Below are 20000 nucleotides of genomic sequence, written 5' to 3'. Positions count from 1 at the left end.
ACTGGTCCGCCAATGGGTCCAATGGGTCCTAGACCTCCCACTTTGCCTTGCTCTCCCTACACAGAGACATCACAGTGAACAGGTTGTTACTGTATGGACAACTTGAAATGTATTTTAAATAAACTTGGATTTGATTTGGACTTACTGTTTTACCAGCAGATCCCATTGTTCCAAGAAGACCTGCGTCTCCAGAGCTACCCTGAAATAGAGCAACAGAAACAGAGTTAGTGTCATAATCTCTCGTGGACAGATACACGTACCATAGAATGGTATCGGAGTGTCTGTCAACAGACTGGGATGCCACAACTAACGAGGAACTTTGTCCAATGTGCAGATTTCTTCCTCACTGATTTGGGACATTTGGCTCATAGACCTGCCCGAAACGTACAGAGAGAAGGGGGTGGAGCTACTGCCCTGATTCCACTCCTCATTGTAGAATCTTTTCTAACACATTTCCTCCCAGAACTCAGTTCTGTGTGTCTGAGATGAAGTATATCATGTCAGTGTCAGAACAGTGTCAGAACAGTCAGGTCAGTGTCAGGACAGTCAGGTCAGGACAGTCAGGTCAGTGTCAGGACAGTCAGGTCAGGTCAGTGTCAGGCCAATAAGGTCAGGTCAAGACAGTCAGGTCAGTGTCAGGACAGTCAGGTCAGGTCAGGACAGTCAGGTCAGTGTCAGGACAGTCAGGTCAGTCAGGTCAGTGTCGGGACAGTCAGGTCAGTGTCAGGCCAGTCAGGTCAGGTCAAGACAGTCAGGTCAGTGTCAGGACAGTCAGGTCAGGTCAGGACAGTTAGGTCAGTGTCAGGACAGTCAGGTCAGGTCAGGACAGTGTCAGGACAGTCAGGTCAGTCAGGTCAGTGTCAGGACAGTCAGGTCAGTCAGGTCAGTGTCAGGACAGTCAGGTCAGTCAGGTCAGTGTCAGGACAGTCAGGTCAGTCAGGTCAGTGTCAGGACAGTCAGGTCAGTCAGGTCAGTGTCGGGACAGTCAGGTCAGTGTCAGGACAGTCAGGTCAGTCAGGTCAGTGTCAGGACAGTCAGGTCAGTCAGGTCAGTGTCAGGACAGTCAGGTCAGTCAGGTCAGTGTCAGGACAGTCAGGTCAGTCAGGTCAGTGTCAGGACAGTCAGGTCAGTGTAAGGACAGTCAGGTCAGTGTCAGGACAGTCAGGTCAGGTCAGGACAGTCAGGTCAGTTTCAGGACAGTTAGGTCAGTGTCAGGACAGTCAGGTCAGGTCAGGACAGTTAGGTCAATGTCAGGACAGTCAGGTCAGTGTCAGGACAGTCAGGTCAGTGTCAGGACAGTCAGGTCAGGTCAGGACAGTCAGGTCAGGACAGTCAGGTCAGTGTCAGGACAGTCAGGTCAGTGTCAGGACAGTCAGGTCAGTGTCAGGACAGTCAGGTCAGGACAGTCAGGTCAGTGTCAGGACAGTCAGGTCAAGACAGTCAGGTCAGGACAGGACAGTCAGGTCAGGTCAGGACAGTCAGGTCAGTGTCAGTGTCAGGACAGTCGGGTCAGGTCAGTCAGGTCAGGTCAGGACAGTCGGGTCAGGTCAGGACAGTCAGGTCAGTGTCAGGACAGTCAGGTCAGGTCAGGACAGTCGGGCCAGGTCAGGACAGTCAGGTCAGGACAGTCAGGTCAGTGTCAAGACAATCAGGTCAGGACAGTCAGGTGAGTGTCAGGACAGTCAGGTCAGTGTCAGGACAGTCAGGTGAGTGTCAGGACAGTCAGGTCAGTGTCAGGACAGTCAGGTCAGGTCAGGACTTTTAGGTCAGTGTACCCATGCTCTTATCCAGCTGCAGCTCCTCAGTGACACAGATTAGCTCTATTTGTCAAATGGGTTGAGTTTATGGCTTAGAGTAATGCCTATTGGCTGTAGACAAATTGATGTAAGTGGTGCATTGTGGGTGAATTAGGAATTAGAATACTATTTTAATATGATCTCTATGACACCTACCTTCTCTCCACCAGTTCCTTTAGAGCCAGGAGAACCGGGTAATCCCTAGAGAGGAAACACAATATTTTCAATCAAAATTAATCTACAGTAACAAGAATTATAATGTAAATACCTGGAATACATCTGACCAAACCACTCATTCATTTATTATCCATTTCAAAGATGTTGTTGAAAACATGAAAATCTCAAATGTTTGTAAAACAAAAGAACCTACACAATGGTGGTTGTCAGTCAGAAACAATTATCTCATGTTATTATTATTATGTTATTTCACATCAGGATTAGAATACGGGAGCATGGGGAGGTTTACACAGGCGCAACCAATCAGAACACCTGTTAGTGTGAGGTCAAAGGTCATACTTACAGGAAGGCCCTGAAGCCCCACCTCCCCGGGAGACCCAGCCTTGCCAATGGTGCCCTGTGGAGAAAGAGCGTTAAGATGACATCTTGACATCACAGTTGTAATCTTTACTTGATTTGACAACTCCTGCTGATTCCTCCATTCAACCAGTTTGAATCCCATTCTGTAGTAGACTTTTCAGAATGCTGTGATCTCCATTGCCAAGCCAATAGAAATGGCTGCAGAAAAGAATCGCTGTAGACCTATGAGGGCACAGCAGAACTAGAAGGATACATGTAAACATCTGAAAGTAGATCCTGTCCATACCTTTCCACCTGGCATTCCAGGAATACCTTCACGGCCATCCACTCCTGACAAACCCTACACATCAAAAAAGAACCACGACAATTATTCCATGACAAGTGCTAATGTTCCAAGAAGGTTCTATGGTTCTATGAATGGTTCTGTGGCTTAAATGATTCTAAGAGTCTATGAATACACAACAGACAGGATATGCTTACATTTTCCACCACCAAGACTGATTGTTTAAGCTGTGATACAATAGTTACAGTAATACTTACACCATTTCCCTTGGGCCCAGGAAGACCTGTAATTCCTCTTCCACCTTGAGATCCCTAGATAACAACACAATAGGAAAAGGAACCAATCAGGGCAACAGCATTAAACCATCATCACCACCCCAGACAGTGACTAAACACTAGAATCAATTTGGCCATGTGAAACCATGGTAGGTGTATTTTTTACTCTGATACCCACCTCATCACCTTTAGGACCAGACTCGCCCATCACGCCCCTCTGGCCTTGGTCACCCTAAAAAGAGACAGCATCAACATATTGTAAGACAAAACCTTTTTACAGAGATGTTTAATCATGTCCTTCATTGAGAACACAACACATGATGACATGTGAACAGTGGCGTATTTCTGAAATACTCACCTTTCCAGAGGTCTAACATTAGTGAAATCATAATGAACAGGAGAAGGGGATTATGGGAGAATACTTACAGTGGCTCCTTCAACACCCTGGGGACCTGGATCTCCATCATGTCCTCGTGCTCCCTGTCACAACACCAGGGGTATATTAGCATTAAGATGACAGAGAGGATGTAAACACGAAGCAAATAACATTTTTTAGCGAGCCAGGATTGAAATATAATTAACTTCAAAGAGTGACTCTTACAAGTCCACCTTTGGGCCCCATCATTCCAGTGGAGCCTCTGATTCCCTGAGGACCCTGTAATCACACAACAGCAGAAAGACAAACTGTCACTAACTGTCACCATAGACAGTCTGTTATATTATCACTACAGGCAGTCTATTATATTATCACTACAGACAGTCTGTTATATTATCTCTACAGGCAGTCTGTTATATTATCTCTATAGACAGTCTGTTATATTATCACTACAGACAGTCTGTTATATTATCACTATAGACAGTCTGTTATATTATCTCTACAGACAGTCTGTTATATTATCTCTACAGACAGTCTGTTATATTATCACTACAGACAGTCTGTTATATTATCACTATAGACAGTCTGTTATATTATCACTATAGACAGTCTGTTATATTATCTCTACAGACAGTCTGTTATATTATCTCTACAGACAGTCTGTTATATTATCTCTACAGACAGTCTGTTATATTATCTCTACAGACAGTCTGTTATATTATCTCTATAGACAGTCTGTTATATTATCTCTACAGACAGTCTATTATCTCTACAGACAGTCTGTTATATTATCTCTACAGACAGTCTGTTATATTATCTGTTAAAGGTATGTTAATGAGAGTATCAAACCGTTGGGCCCTGGGATCCGAGGTCCCCTGTGGTTCCCTGGTCACCCTCTTCACCCTAGAGAGAGAGAGGTAACATGCAGACATCAGTAAGATGAACAACTGCGTATGACAGAGACATTGAAACATAAGTAGGTACATTTATAGGAGGATAGAAAGATGGATTTCAAATGTAAGCTGTTTCAAAACAACATTAATGGCTGCTAAACAACTCCCATGGACTTTAAATCAATGTTCCTACAGCCTCGTTTACTCAGATACATGACACACTTTTCAATCAAATAGATTCTACCGCTGATCACATTGCCAAAGGTGTGAGTGCTGTCATCTGTCAGAGACAACACGCTTTGACTTGTGAGTGAAAAGCATGCATGTTCTACACCAGACACCCTTCAATAGAGCCACTAAGCAAGGCTGGATACATGGAGTCTTGAATCCAGACAGACAGACAGTGAATGGAGTTACAGGCCACTAGGTGATGAAGTGACTTGGGTATAGAAGTGAACTTATTTCCTTATATATTGATGTATGGAACCATTACAGAGCTGAGAGTGGATGTGTTAGCATGGCATTCCATATCAACCATAACCCCTGCATCACTAACATGGTCTGTGTCCCAAATCGCACCCTAATCCCTATAAAGTGCTCTATTTTTTTTTACCAGGGCCCATAGGGCTGTGTTCGTAAGTAGAGCACTCTGTAGGGAATGAGGTGTCATTGGGGACGCAGCCATGGAAATAGATGACTTTCAGGCAACATATCACTCACAGCCTTTCTAAATGCAATGAGGCATTTTTTTTTTAAAGAGTGAGGTTTATGTTGTGCAGAGGTCCTATAGCAGGTAGAGATCCTATAGCAGGCAGAGGTCCTATAGCAGGTAGAGATCCTATAGCAGGCAGAGGTCCTATAGCAGGTAGAGATCCTATAGCAGGCAGAGGTCCTATAGCAGGCAGAGATCCTGTAGCAGGCAGAGATTATATAGCAGGCAGAGATCCTATAGCAGGCAGAGATTATATAGCAGGCAGAGATCCTATAGCAGGTAGAAATTCTATAGCAGGTAGAGATCCTATAGCAGGCAGAGATCCTATAGCAGTCAGGATGGATGAATGGAGTCATGCATACTGACAGCTAAGAAGTAGCAGTGAGAGTATTTCTTCTAATGTCTAATCTGAATATCTTGATCAGTCAAGATGTAAAGCTGATCTCATGAAGCATCACATGAAGCAATGAGACCATAGGAGCTACAAAGCTCCAAGCTTATTCTATGTCATGGAAACATCTGGTCTGGTTTTCCAGAAACAGACTAAACCTAGTTCTGGACAAAGTCATTTTAATGTAGTATAGGTTTTTGTTCAGTTCTCTGAATGTGTATAAAATGTAAGCCCTTACCTTGTGCCCTTGTTTCCCAGGCTCTCCTCCTTCCCCTTTGACTCCTTTGTGACCCTAGAAAACAGAGGAACATGAAGCTTAAACACACTCCCCCATCTCTGTCACATATCACTGTTAGACTATCATTATACTAACTGTCAAGACAATAGATTTAAACCAATGACTTCTGTGAGGCCGTAGGTTGAAGCAGCTATGGTTACCATTAGCACAATATATGATAACTTATGAGACCAAGTTATCAATAGATCACTGGCTATGTTCCAATGCCCTTCCTAGCATACCACTGAGAACGTTTATCCATTACATAAGTTAACCCACTGTTCCTAGGCCGTCATTGAAAATAAGAATTTGTTTTTAACTGACTTGCCTAGTTAAATAAAGGTCATATATATATGATAACACTAGTGGGGGCATGCATTGTCCTTGGCCCCTGACCCCTGACCCCTGACCCTTGACTCACCTTCATGCCAGGGAGGCCGGGATGACCAGGTGTTCCAGGTGGACAGGCACCAGGGCACTAAACAGCAGCAGGATAAATCAACAGGGTCAGATAATCACTCATACGTGTAATGTCAGGCACCGAGTTGTGTGAACTTGAATGAACAAAGTCTTACCAGCTCGGCACTCAAATTCTGCATCCCTGCTGCACCCTGAAAAACACATCATTTTGAGAATTGTTAATCAGTTGATTAGGAAGAGTAGATGACTGTTCAACGTGACACACTAACAGCTCACGATATTCTCTGGATGTGCTTGTCAACATATCACCAACTAGGGACGTAACACGTAACACGGTGACAGTAACACACGTAACACGGTGACAGTGACCCACAGATGTACTACTCACTTTAGGCCCTGCTGATCCACAGATTAACTACTCACTTTAGGCCCTGCTGATCCACAGATGTACTACTCACTTTAGGCCCTGCTGATCCACAGATGTACTACTCACTTTTGGCCCTGCTGATCCACAGATATACTACTCACTCTGGGCCCTGCTGATCCACAAAGGTACTACTCACTCTGGGCCCTGCTGATCCACAGATGTACTACTCACTCTAGGCCCTGCTGATCCACAGATGTACTACTCACTCTGGGCCCTGCTGATCCACAGATGTACTACTCACTCTGGGCCCTGCTGATCCACAGATGTACTACTCACTCTGGGCCCTGCTGATCCACAGATGTACTACTCACTCCAGGCCCTGCTGATCCACAGATGTACTACTCACTCTAGGCCCTGCTGATCCACAGATGTACTACTCACTCTAGGCCCTGCTGATCCACATATGTACTACTCACTCTGGGCCCTACTGATCCACAGATGTACTACTCACTCTAGGCCCTACTGATCCACAGATGTACTACTCACTCTGGGCCCTGCTGATCCACATATGTACTACTCACTCTGGGCCCTACTGATCCACAGATGTACTACTCACTCTGGGCCCTACTGATCCACAGATGTACTACTCACTCTAGGCCCTACTGATCCACAGATGTACTACTCACTCTGGGCCCTACTGATCCACAGATGTACTACTCACTCTAGGCCCTACTGATCCACAGATGTACTACTCACTCTGGGCCCTACTGATCCACAGATGTACTACTCACTCTGGGCCCTACTGATCCACAGATGTACTACTCACTCTGGGCCCTGCTGATCCACAGATGTACTACTCACTCTGGGCCCTACTGATCCACAGATGTACTACTCACTCTGGGCCCTACTGATCCACAGATGTACTACTCACTCTGGGCCCTGCTGATCCACAGATGTACTACTCACTCTGGGCCCTGCTGATCCACAGATGTACTACTCACTCTGGGCCCTGCTGATCCACAGATGTACTACTCACTCTGGGCCCTACTGATCCACAGATGTACTACTCACTCTGGGCCCTACTGATCCACAGATGTACTACTCACTCTGGGCCCTACTGATCCACAGATGTACTACTCACTCTGGGCCCTACTGATCCACAGATGTACTACTCACTCTGGGCCCTGCTGATCCACAGATGTACTACTCACTCTGGGCCCTACTGATCCACAGATGTACTACTCACTCTGGGCCCTGCTGATCCACAGATGTACTACTCACTCTGGGCCCTACTGATCCACAGATGTACTACTCACTCTGGGCCCTACTGATCCACAGATGTACTACTCACTCTGGGCCCTACTGATCCACAGATCTACTACTCACTCTGGGCCCTACTGATCCACAGATGTACTACTCACTCTGGGCCCTGCTGATCCACAGATGTACTACTCACTCTGGGCCCCGCTGATCCACAGATGTATTACTCACTCTGGGCCCTACTGATCCACAGATGTACTACTCACTCTGGGCCCTACTGATCCACAGATGTACTACTCACTCTAGGCCCTGCTGATCCACAGATGTACTACTCACTCTGGGCCCTGCTGATCCACAGATGTACTACTCACTCTGGGCCCTACTGATCCACAGATGTACTACTCACTCTGGGCCCTACTGATCCACAGATGTACTACTCACTCTGGGCCCTACTGATCCACAGATGTACTACTCACTCTGGGCCCTACTGATCCACAGATGTACTACTCACTCTGGGCCCTACTGATCCACAGATGTACTACTCACTCTGGGCCCTGCTGATCCACCAGGTCCTGTTGGTCCTCTCACTCCCATAGCACCCTGTGGTAACGGACACAGAAAGCAGATCAAACAAACAGGTATGGTCCATTTACCTTTTGATTGACGTTCCTGACAGAGGAGGTACTGTACATCACAGGAGGTTGGTGGCACCTTAATTGGGGGGGGGAGGGGCTCGTCCACGGGCTGGAGCGGAATTAGTGGAACGGTATCAAATACATCAAACACATGGTTTCCATGGTTTCCAGGTGTTTGATGCCATTCCATTCACTCCGTTCCAGCCGGTATTATGAGGCATCCTCCCCTCGGTAGCCTCTTATGCTGTACATCCAATCAGCCATATTTGGCCCTAAAACTCCAGCTCCCTAACTATCTACATGCAGTGCTTGAAGTGGACTGAAATAGGAGCTGGTACTCAGGATTTTAGGATCCAGTACTGTTTATATACAGCTGCCGGAAATCAAGCAGGAGAAAAGCACCAGTCTGTTCCGGCCCAATTCAAGCTCTGTCCACATAGAGAATCACTATGACCTGACTGAGGATCTATATGTCCTTGCGGATCGTTAGGTGATGAGGAGTGTGAGGTGATGAGGATCGTTTAGGTATTTGTATTTGTATTTATTAAGGATCCCCATTAGCTGCTGATCGTTAGGTGATGAGGATCATTAGGTGATGAGGATCGTTAGGTGATGAGGATCGTTAGGTGATGAGGATCGTTAGGTGATGAGGGTCATGAGGGTCTGTAACTGATACTCACATGGGGTCCACCTTTTCCCAAATCACCTGGAAGTCCTCCTGGCCCCGGGGGTCCCTGTTCAGAGAAACACGTATTAATTAACTGAAAATTATGACTTGAACTAATGTATCACCCACACAAAAATATAATTTATTTTCTTAATTTTTCATAGTTTTGAAAGTTTTTCAACAATATGTCTGTTTCCCATACAGTTGCCTTCCGAATGCATCAAAGGTATCTTACCATGGCTAATGTGAACGTTAACAGACATTTTACTAGATACTGTACTGTAAAGATGTAATACATGTGTCATGTGTGAATGTGTAATTAATAATACTGTAAAAGACTTACAGGGGGTCCATCGTCTCCAACGCCCTATGGAGTAAAACAGAAACACCAGACGAGTCAATGCCACTATAGCATCTTACTATAGCATCTTACTATAGCATCTTACTATAGCATCTTACTAATTTGTAAGTCGCTCTGGATAAGAGCGTCTGCTAAATGACTTAAATGTAAATGTACTATAGCATCTTACTATAGCATCTTACTATAGCATCTTACTAAAGCGACTTAATAGGCTCTATGAAGGCTCTATGAAGGCTTCATTAATAAGCCTTAGAAGCTATGTTTCATGTGATGTGAGAAAGCAGAATGTTCTATGGCTGGGCCCTCTGAGTCTTCAGTATGGACTGATTCCACTAATGAACGAGTGGTTCATAGAGAATAATGTAACTCACAGCTAGTCCACGAGGTCCTGGTTTCCCGGGTTCCCCCTGAAACACAGTAAAATAGCATGTCAGTTTGAAAACACAGTGAACATGAGACAACTGTAAAGAGAATATTTCATATGTACTGTGAGTTAATCATCCCCCATCCAGCACCCAAAGCAAACTATGCATGTAGAAGACATAAAACTATATTCTCCATAAAGACATGTTTTTAGCTTGTCATGTACACACAAACAGAATTCAGTATCGTGTCCTGTTTCCCCCAGGACCACATACACATACTAAACATGTAAGATGCTTTGGATAAAAGCCTCTGTTGCATATATTCACACATGACTTGTATTCTTATACTGTAATAGTCTAGCCACTGTTCCAAATCCTTAGACATTGTCAAACACACACCAAACATACACCAAACACACACCAAACACACACTAAACACACACCAAACACACACCAAACACACACCAAACACACACCAAACACACACCAAACACACACCAAACACACACCAAACACACACCAAACATACACCAAACACACACCAAACACACACTAAACACACACTAAACACACACTAAACACACACCAAACACACACCAAACACACACCAAACATACACCAAACACACACCAAACATACACCAAACACACACCAAACACACACCAAACACACACTAAACACACACCAAACATACACCAAACATACACCAAACACACACCAAACACACACTAAACACACACCAAACACACACCAAACATACACCAAACACACACCAAACACACACCAAACACACACTAAACACACACCAAACACACACCAAACACACACCAAACATACACCAAACACACACCAAACATACACCAAACACACACCAAACACACACCAAACACACACCAAACATACACCAAACACACACCAAACACACACCAAACACACACTAAACACACACTAAACACACACTAAACACACACCAACTAAATTCTGCAGCTGTTTGATTCCTGTGCTGTAATATTCTCGCCAATTTCTTTTCCTTCCTAGACAAATTAAGCCATCTGAGTAAAATCATTAACTAGAGACTCAACAAACTATGTATGTGGAAAACATCAAAGTATTTCTCCAAAAAGACCTGCTTTCATCTCATCAGAAACACACACCAACAGTATCCTACTCCGCTTACTTTTGACACTTCCACTGAATATTCTGGACAATTTCCTTCTGAGACAAATGAAGCCGTCTGAGTAATTACTTAACTAGAGACTTCACAGACTGAATTAACATTCCTCCAGTTTAATCCTGTGACTGAGAACCTGAGCCAGGCAGGGTACACACCAAAACTAAGAAAAAAATAGGGAGGGACTTAGTGAGCTCGTCCAATAAGAAACATAAATTTTGTTCTTCGTTGCAAATCGTTAAAAAAAAAATTCCTTGCTTGCCCTAATGAACACGACTCTGATGCTTGGGCCTGGTTCCCCACAGAGATTACCCAGAACTCTGGCAGGGAGGGATCAGGGATTAAAGCTCATTTGTCATGAGGAATTGCTTTACGCGTTGTAATTGTAATTCCTGCTGTCTTGCCTGCCAACACAGTGGGCGAATGGATGGTCAGCAGCTTGGCTCAGTCACCCGATTGAGAGTTACCCTGGTCCCAGATCTGATTGTACTGTCTGGTGTGACAATGACCAAAGGAATTGACAAGACAGCACCAACACATCTGGGACCAGACTGTCTGAGAGTCTATGAAGCAGAAACATTAAAGGGCTCATTAGTGATTAGTTACTCACTTTCTGTCCAAGGGGACCATCAGGGCCTTCATCTCCAGTAGGGCCAGTCAAACCCTGCAGAGAGAGGAAGAGAGGAGAGAGAGACCAGGCTTCACTAATCCATCACAACAAAGACAGAAATGTCATCCAATGTCAGTAGGAGATCAGCTGTACGCTAGAAAACCATAAGAGTTAGTTGATACCTTTTCATAAGCGATCATAACAGAATACCTTTCTCTAAGAAATGTTTTTGCAACTTTACAAACTTTAAGGTGTGCTTTAAGCCTTCCTAATCTCATAATAATTCCAGCTGTGTATGTACATGATGTCATAAAAAAGGTTGGGTACGTCACACAGCGAATGGGGTGGGAGGAGCTCAGAAGTAGGCGTGTGTACGTGGGCAGGGCTAAACGATGCCCCTCCCACAAGGAATGAATGGGTAAACACTGTGCATTAGTAGAAACGAGTATCCAGTACTTTTCAGCACAGCTTGACAGAATGGCAAAGCTCTGAAATACATGCTCTTTTCCATTCTCTGACTTATGTTGGCATTTTCAAAATAGTTTCAACAAATGCTTCCTTGGATTATATTGATTTAAGATAGATCATGTTAGGTTTGAATAGACGGTGGCATCTAGTCTGGAATAGGAATGATCTCCACAGACACCACGGTCAGGACACTGAGAGCATCTGAGACAAACTGAGACATCTCTCTGAGACAGTTAACTTACTGGGAGAGTGGTTAACCCAAACCCACATTCCTCTGGTCCAACTCAAACAAGATCCATTGACAGGTATCATTCCACAGCAGCCTGAGGATCCTCAACTGGAGAATGGAGACTGGAGACACCCACAGCACAAACACTGCTGGGTACTGTTTCACTAAGGATTTATGGGCGTGAGAAAAAATATTGCCGAAATAATAAAAAACACTTCACAGCAATTATTTTCTGGACAAAAATAATATCCAGTTGAACATATACACGGAGTATAAAAACAATATGAACACCTGCTCTTTCCATTTCAAAGACTGACCAGGTGAATCCAGGTGAAAGCTATGATCCCTTATTAATGTCACTTGTTAAATCCACTTCAATCAGTGTAGATGAAGGGGAGGAGACAGGTTAAAGAAGGATTTTCAAGCCTTGAAACAATTGAGACATGGATTGTCTATGTGTGCCATTCAGAGGGTGAATGGACAAGACAAAATATTGAATTGCCTTTGAACAGGGTATGGTAGTAGGTTCCAGGCGCAACGGTTTGTGTCAAGAACTGCAACGCTTCTGGATTTTTCACTCTCAACAGTTTCGCTTGTGTATCAAGAATGGTCCACCACCCAAAAGACATCCAGCCAAGTTGACACAACTGTGGGAAGCATTGGAGTCAACATGGGGAATGCTTTGGACACCTTGTAGAGTCCATTCCCTGACAAATTGAGGCAGTACTGGCAAAAGGGGGGAGCAACTTCATATTAGGAAGGTGTTCCTAATGTTTGGTATACTCATCCACTTTGATATATCACACTCTATAGACCTACTACAGTCACTTTGATATCTAATCCGTATGCCTTTGTTCACACTCTATAGACCTACTACAGTCACTTTGATATCTCATCCGTATGCCTTTGTTCACACTCTATAGACCTACTACAGTCACTTTGATATCTCATCCGTATGCCTTTGTTCACACTCTATAGACCTACTACAGTCACTTTGATATCTCATCCGTATGCCTTTGTTCACACTCTATAGACCTACTACAGTCACTTTGATATCTCATCCGTATGCCTTTGTTCACACTCTATAGACCTACTAGTCACTTTGATATCTCATCCGTATGCCTTTGTTCACACTCTATAGACCTCCTACAGTCACTTTGATATCTCATCCGTATGCCTTTGTTCACACTCTATAGACCTACTACAGTCACTTTGATATCTCATCCGTATGCCTTTGTTCACACTCTATAGACCTACTACAGTCACTTTGACATCTCATCCGTATGCCTTTGTTCACACTCTATAGACCTACTAGTCACTTTGATATCTCATCCGTATGCCTTTGTTCACACTCTATAGACCTACTACAGTCACTTTGATATCTCATCCGTATGCCTTTGTTCACACTCTATAGACCTACTACAGTCACTTTGATATCTCATCCGTATGCCTTTGTTCACACTCTATAGACCTACTAGTCACTTTGATATCTCATCCGTATGCCTTTGTTCACACTCTATAGACCTACTAGTCACTTTGATATCTCATCCGTATGCCTTTGTTCACACTCTATAGACCTACTACAGTCACTTTGATATCTCATCCGTATGGCTTTGTTCACACTCTATAGACCTACTAGTCACTTTGATATCTCATCCGTATGCCTTTGTTCACACTCTATAGACCTACTAGTCACTTTGATATCTCATCCGTATGCCTTTGTTCACACTCTATAGACCTACTACTAGTCACTTTGACATCTCATCCGTATGCCTTTGTTCACATTCTATAGACCTACTAGTCACTTTGATATCTCATCCGTATGCCTTTGTTCACACTCTATAGACCTACTACAGTCACTTTGATATCTCATCCGTATGCCTTTGTTCACACTCTATAGACCTACTACAGTCACTTTGATATCTCATCCGTATGCCTTTGTTCACACTCTATAGACCTACTACAGTCACTTTGGTATCTCATCCGTATGCCTTTGTTCACACTCTATAGACCTACTACAGTCACTTTGATATCTCATCCGTATGCCTTTGTTCACACTCTATAGACCTACTAGTCACTTTGATATCTCATCCGTATGCCTTTGTTCACACTCTATAGACCTACTACAGTCACTTTGATATCTCATCCGTATGCCTTTGTTCACACTCTATAGACCTACTACAGTCACTGATATCTCATCCGTATGCCTTTGTTCACACTCTATAGACCTACTAGTCACTTTGATATCTCATCTGTATGCCTTTGTTCACACTCTATAGACCTACTACAGTCACTTTGATATCTCATCCGTATGCCTTTGTTCACACTCTATAGACCTACTAGTAACTTTGATATCTCATCTGTATGCCTTTGTTCACACTCTATAGACCTACTACAGTCACTTTGATATCTCATCCGTATGCCTTTGTTCACACTCTATAGACCTACTAGTCACTTTGATATCTCATCCGTATGCCTTTGTTCACACTCTATAGACCTACTAGTCACTTTGATATCTCATCCGTATGCCTTTGTTCACACTCTATAGACCTACTACAGTCACTTTGATATCTCATCCGTATGCCTTTGTTCACACTCTATAGACCTACTACAGTCACTTTGATATCTCATCCGTATGCCTTTGTTCACACTCTATAGACCTACTACAGTCACTTTGATATCTCATCCGTATGCCTTTGTTCACACTCTATAGACCTACTAGTCACTTTGATATCTCATCCGTATGCCTTTGTTCACACTCTATAGACCTACTACAGTCACTTTGATATCTCATCCGTATGCCTTTGTTCACACTCTATAGACCTACTACAGTCACTTTGATATCTCATCCATATGCCTTTGTTCACACTCTATAGACCTACTACAGTCACTTTGATATCTCATCCATATGCCGTATGCAGCAGAAGTGTGACTGAAATGCAAACTACGTACAAAGTGATACATGAACCATGTACACTTGATAGTATGCTTTAGGATATTAATATAAACTAATATCCTAGGAGTGTTTTCCTAACCCGCTTTTCTCCCTCCAATTTGGATGGAAGCTACAGTTAATTAAGGGCAGGCCTTCCTTCTCTCTGCCTGAACAAAAAGGCTGTTGTGTTACAAAGGAAACTGTCAATTTCTTAGCCTTTTCTTTGCTCCCGAGTGGCGTAGCGGTCTAAGGCACTGCATCTCAGTGCTAGAGGCATCACTACAGACACCCTGGTTGGAATCCAGGCTGTATCACAACCGGCCGTGATTGGGAGTCCCATAGGGCCGCGCACAATTGGCCCAGCGTCGTCCAGGTTTGGCCGATCTAGGCCGTCATTGTACATAAGAGTTTATTCTTAACTGGCTTGCCTAGTTAAATAAAGGTTACTATAAAGGTTAATATATATATTTGGCCTGCTTGAAAATTCTTCACATTTTTCTCAGATTGGCTCCTCTCTTGGGTAAAGATTGATTGTCTCCTCTCTTGGGTAAAGATTGATTGTCTCCTCTCTTGGGTAAAGATTGATTGTCTCCTCTCTTGGGTAAAGATTGATTGTCTCCTCTCTTGGGTAAAGATTGATTGTCTCCTCTCTTGGGTAAAGATTGATTGGATCATATTTTTAAGGGTAGAAGGTGTACATATTGAGAAGTTCGACATCCTAGCTACTGTACTGCTGCTATAACATGAATATGACAGTCATCATGACTAGTTCACTATTACTATCATCAAAGATAACAAAAAAGGCGCCAATGACGACAAACAGGAAATTGAAGGCAGAGGATGAAACAGGATACTCACATCATCCCCGGGCTCGCCTGGCAACCCGGCTGAGCCTAGTTTACCTGCATCTCCATCAGGACCCTAACAACACAACAACACAACCACAATAGAATAACAACAACAACATACGGACAGTCAAATACAGCAGAATTACTAGATGATAATGACATAGTATTGTGTCAACAATAAAATAAAGTTTATAATTACAGCAGGGCCATCCTCTCCGTCGTCTCCCCTCTCACCCTGAAATAGAAAAAGGCCTACATGTGAAATGCACAGATAAATATATATCTATATATATTCACATATGTAAACATATGTGTTTATACATAATTGGTCTAATTCTAAATCTTCAGCATGCAGCCGGTTATGGTTGTAAAAAGGGTTGTGCTCGCCCACCGTACAAATCACATAATCGCATAATTATGAACAAGTGTTGGGATGATTGTAATAGTGACATGAGGTGAGCACATCCCATCTTACAAATCAATTATGAACATGAGTTGTGATAACGCTCTTTATCATTTGGAAGATAATTCAAGTTAATAGAGGAGAGAACGTACAGCGACACCATCAATTCCTGGGACACCTGCGGGTCCTGGAGGGCCGACGGGGCCTGAGGCCCTCTGGACAAAGAGACGGTCAAACAAGGCAATCAGCTATGGATATCATTGCTATACATAATGAACATCTGTATGGGACATACTGTATGTCTGAAAATGAAGGAGAAGCAGAAGTCTCCTTTAGGCTTAGCCAATAATAATTAATTCAAGGAATAACAGGTGCATAATTGCCATAGCAAAGCAAACATAAGACACCAACACAACTGAAGCAAATACCCTTCGTTCTGAGAAATATGTTCCATCCATGTGATAGTAGCTACCCACTGGGCACAGACATCAATTCAACATCTATTACATTTTGGTTCCAACGTCATTTCATTGAAATGATGTGGAAACAGCTTTGATTCAACCAGTGTGTACCCAGTGAGTACATGATGTAAATAAATACTGTATGCTCAGTCACAGTCACCCAGTGAGTACATGATGTAAATAAATACTGTATGCTCAGTAACAGTCACCCAGTTACAAAAATGAAATGATTATCCTGTGATTTGTTTCAGTATTTCTTATAGAACTTCACGTACATGACTAGACCAACTATAATCTGGCCATTCTGCTAGTTGATTCCACAACAATAAATCCATGAGAATAACATCATGTAGATACACTCACCTGAAGTTCTGCTTCATCAACCTGAAAGCAGAGGTACACAGAGAAGGACTTACTTGTGTGGAGCAAATAAGGACAATCTGCACCAAAAGTACCCAAAAAAGTGGCCCGCGAGCCATGGTCTCTCCTGCTCTTCCCTCTCCCGGACAGCAAGAACGGGTCAAAATGTTTTCCTTTTTCTTGGATGAGTTGGGTTGATGGACCCCCGACAAAAAAAGTCACCCAACTGAATCCGTTTCTACCAACTGAACCGCCAGAGGTACCATAGGCATCAAAGCCTTATGCATATTCATGACCTGCTTAGTTATAGGAAGTGATTGGCAGAATTCACGGACTGCGCAGGGAACAGACTGGGAGGGGTTATTATGGGTACAGAGGACAAATGGAAAATTGAAAATAATAGCGGGCGATTTAAATGGCTTGGGATTTATTGAACCACCTGTTTAGTGTTAATCTTTCATGTTGTTTATTTACAATGGTTGCCTGGGCTAGATAATACCAGCCTCTTTACTGGCTATTTTGATAATTTAGTTCAGTAATTTGACAATCGTTGCTTTCTGTTTTGTCAATGGTTCTTACCGACGTCCTGGCTGATAGGTCATTGCAGGTCTGTGGTCGCCCCACATCACAATGAATGTGCATCGACTGGAGCTCAAACTGAAAAATAAACACAATAATAATCATCACTCCGACATAAGTCACATTCACAACCTATATATAATATAATTGGCAAAATAGTGATCGTTAAATCCTTAGTTATCGTCACCAATCCTCAATCGGCTAAACCATCATGTAGGACTAATCCTCACATCATATGCATGATTCTCAACTAATCATAGTAATTTGACACTAACAGTAAGATAACTACTGATTGTAATGTTATTAATATATCTTTATTGTGACCACGAATAGAGTGAACCTGCCTGATGATAAATCATCTTAAAAAATACATCCCAAACCACTTGGACAATTATTATCAAAGGGCAATTACGCTCGATATTACGCAGACTTTTAATCTGTGATTTGGTTTTGGGACTATATTACAAACATCTCCCTATAATATTGCACTGCCATCATAGAAACTTTGCCTGGTCTTCCATAGACACAGCCAGGTCATCTTCTGGACTAGAACCTCTGTGTTACAATTCCCACTTATTTGTAGAAATTGACATGGCGGAGCGCCACGCATTCCTTATAGGCCGCATTCGGCTAAAAAAGCACTCTCGGAGTAGGTCATTTACAGTAAAACTCTCCAATGTAGGCTAGAGTGTATGCCGAAAAACTAGGTTTGAATATTTGGAGTGGCCCTGCCGTTACTCACTATTGTGCCCTAAAGTCCCAAACCTCTTGTACTTGCCGTAGGACTAGCCTTATGAAAGGAGGCTAAACACAAGTTCACAAAACAATCAACTTACTGGCACTGCTAAAACGGGGTTATCCTTCAGCTTTCCAATCAACGTGTATCCATCCAGGTTGACTATACCTCTCTGGGATGTGTTCTGAGAATCCACCATAATACAATCCACGAACAGAGTTACAGAACGCTTGCTGACTTTCAGTAAGATATTGTGCCATTGAGAGTTGAAGAGGAACGGTAGGAAAGGGAAAACGGCCGTCTCTCGTGTTTTATTCAATGTTGTGAAGGTAAATTCAAGAGACAGCGATTCTCCGTTCAGTCTAACGGCAAGCTGCTCTTCGCCGTTCAAATCTTGCATTTGCCAAATATTCCAGTTCTTGGTTACGGTACTGCCGTTCATTCGTAAAACTGTCACAAACGCAAATTCCTCCGGTAGTCCAAGGGGATACGCTGATCTGAAACATGGAGAGAAATAATCACTTATCTTGTACATATTAGCCTTTGATAAATTGGCTAATATCGCCAATGCTAACATCGCCATGCATAGTAGGCTATTCATCTACATGCTTTACACATCGAATCCAGAGTAATTTACTAAAAAAGTGTATTTAATTGTAGTTAAATTATATACAAGTGCTGCTAAGGCTAAAATAATGTATACTTCTCCTAAAGTGAGCAGTGGCCCTTCATGTGGCCTATTAGCGCGGGAGGTAGCCCAGCGGTTAAGAGCGTTGGGCCAGTAACTGAAAGGTCGCTGGTTCGAGCCAACTAGGTGAAAAATCTGTCGATGTGCCCTTGAGCAAGGCACGTAACCCGAATTCCTCTTGTAAATTGCTCTGGATAAGATACTGCAATGTGCTGCGAGTTACCCTGATTCAGCACCATGGACAGGGACATGACCGGTAGATGGCAGTGTTCACCAATACTGCAGCTCTCTGGCCAATTACTGCAGAACCGTTGACCTACAGTATATATTTAATTGTACTATTGTTCCTGGGGTTATCCCTAAGATCTGGAAAGTGGAACCGTCCAATCTCCAAATAATCTTGCCTTTCCAAACTTTTAGAATCCCTGACCAACTGTCAGCTAAGAACTTCTCGTTCTATTCTTAATATAGTGAATATAGTTTTAAACCTGGACATACTGTAGCACCGGTTCAGCTGCTACGCTCCTTTTAGATAATGTGTTAAGTTGCTTGGATCATAAAAATCATTGTGCTGCCTTATTTATAGACATTCCCAAGGCCCTTGACACTGTTGACCATCACACTCTCATTCAAAGGTTGACTGAAATAAGCCTGGATCAGGCTTCTTGCAAGTGGTTTGAAAATGATCTGTCAGACAGGGTACAGTGTGTGATTTCTGATGGTGTCAAGTCTAGGTTCCTGGATATTAGGAAAGGTGTACCACATGGGTCGGTATTGGGACCTGTTCTCTTTACATACATAATATCGGTCTATTTGCTCAAACTTTTAATACTCATCTGTATGCAGACGATCCTGTTATGTATGCCGTTGCCCCAACTGTAGACCAGGTGTTGTTAG

General features: G+C 43.2%; 1 protein-coding gene across 1 annotated transcript in view; it reads right to left on the bottom strand.

The window, feature by feature from the left end:
* Window positions 1-19364, bottom strand: part of col9a1b (collagen, type IX, alpha 1b) — a 33519-nt gene extending 14155 nt beyond the window's left edge. Inside the window, exons 1-25 of the mRNA XM_055913782.1 lie at window positions 19327-19364; window positions 18516-18912; window positions 17680-17757; window positions 17104-17124; window positions 16432-16494; window positions 16076-16111; window positions 15887-15949; window positions 11397-11450; window positions 9622-9657; window positions 9233-9256; window positions 8903-8956; window positions 8134-8187; window positions 6116-6151; window positions 5962-6018; window positions 5502-5555; window positions 4117-4170; window positions 3493-3546; window positions 3318-3371; window positions 3070-3123; window positions 2874-2927; window positions 2620-2673; window positions 2317-2370; window positions 1953-1997; window positions 146-199; window positions 3-56 (exon numbers count right to left, since the gene is read on the bottom strand). Coding sequence (XP_055769757.1) covers window positions 3-56; window positions 146-199; window positions 1953-1997; window positions 2317-2370; window positions 2620-2673; window positions 2874-2927; window positions 3070-3123; window positions 3318-3371; window positions 3493-3546; window positions 4117-4170; window positions 5502-5555; window positions 5962-6018; window positions 6116-6151; window positions 8134-8187; window positions 8903-8956; window positions 9233-9256; window positions 9622-9657; window positions 11397-11450; window positions 15887-15949; window positions 16076-16111; window positions 16432-16494; window positions 17104-17124; window positions 17680-17757; window positions 18516-18857 — 1503 coding nt within the window. The 5' untranslated portion in view covers window positions 18858-18912; window positions 19327-19364. The remainder of the gene's footprint in view (window positions 1-2; window positions 57-145; window positions 200-1952; window positions 1998-2316; window positions 2371-2619; window positions 2674-2873; window positions 2928-3069; window positions 3124-3317; window positions 3372-3492; window positions 3547-4116; window positions 4171-5501; window positions 5556-5961; window positions 6019-6115; window positions 6152-8133; window positions 8188-8902; window positions 8957-9232; window positions 9257-9621; window positions 9658-11396; window positions 11451-15886; window positions 15950-16075; window positions 16112-16431; window positions 16495-17103; window positions 17125-17679; window positions 17758-18515; window positions 18913-19326) is intronic.
* Between the last annotated feature and the right edge of the window lie 636 nt (window positions 19365-20000).

The sequence above is a fragment of the Salvelinus fontinalis genome, unplaced genomic scaffold (assembly GCF_029448725.1).
Source record: "Salvelinus fontinalis isolate EN_2023a unplaced genomic scaffold, ASM2944872v1 scaffold_0390, whole genome shotgun sequence".
Lineage (NCBI taxonomy): Eukaryota > Metazoa > Chordata > Actinopteri > Salmoniformes > Salmonidae > Salvelinus > Salvelinus fontinalis.
This window is presented reverse-complemented; position numbering and strand designations above follow the sequence as displayed.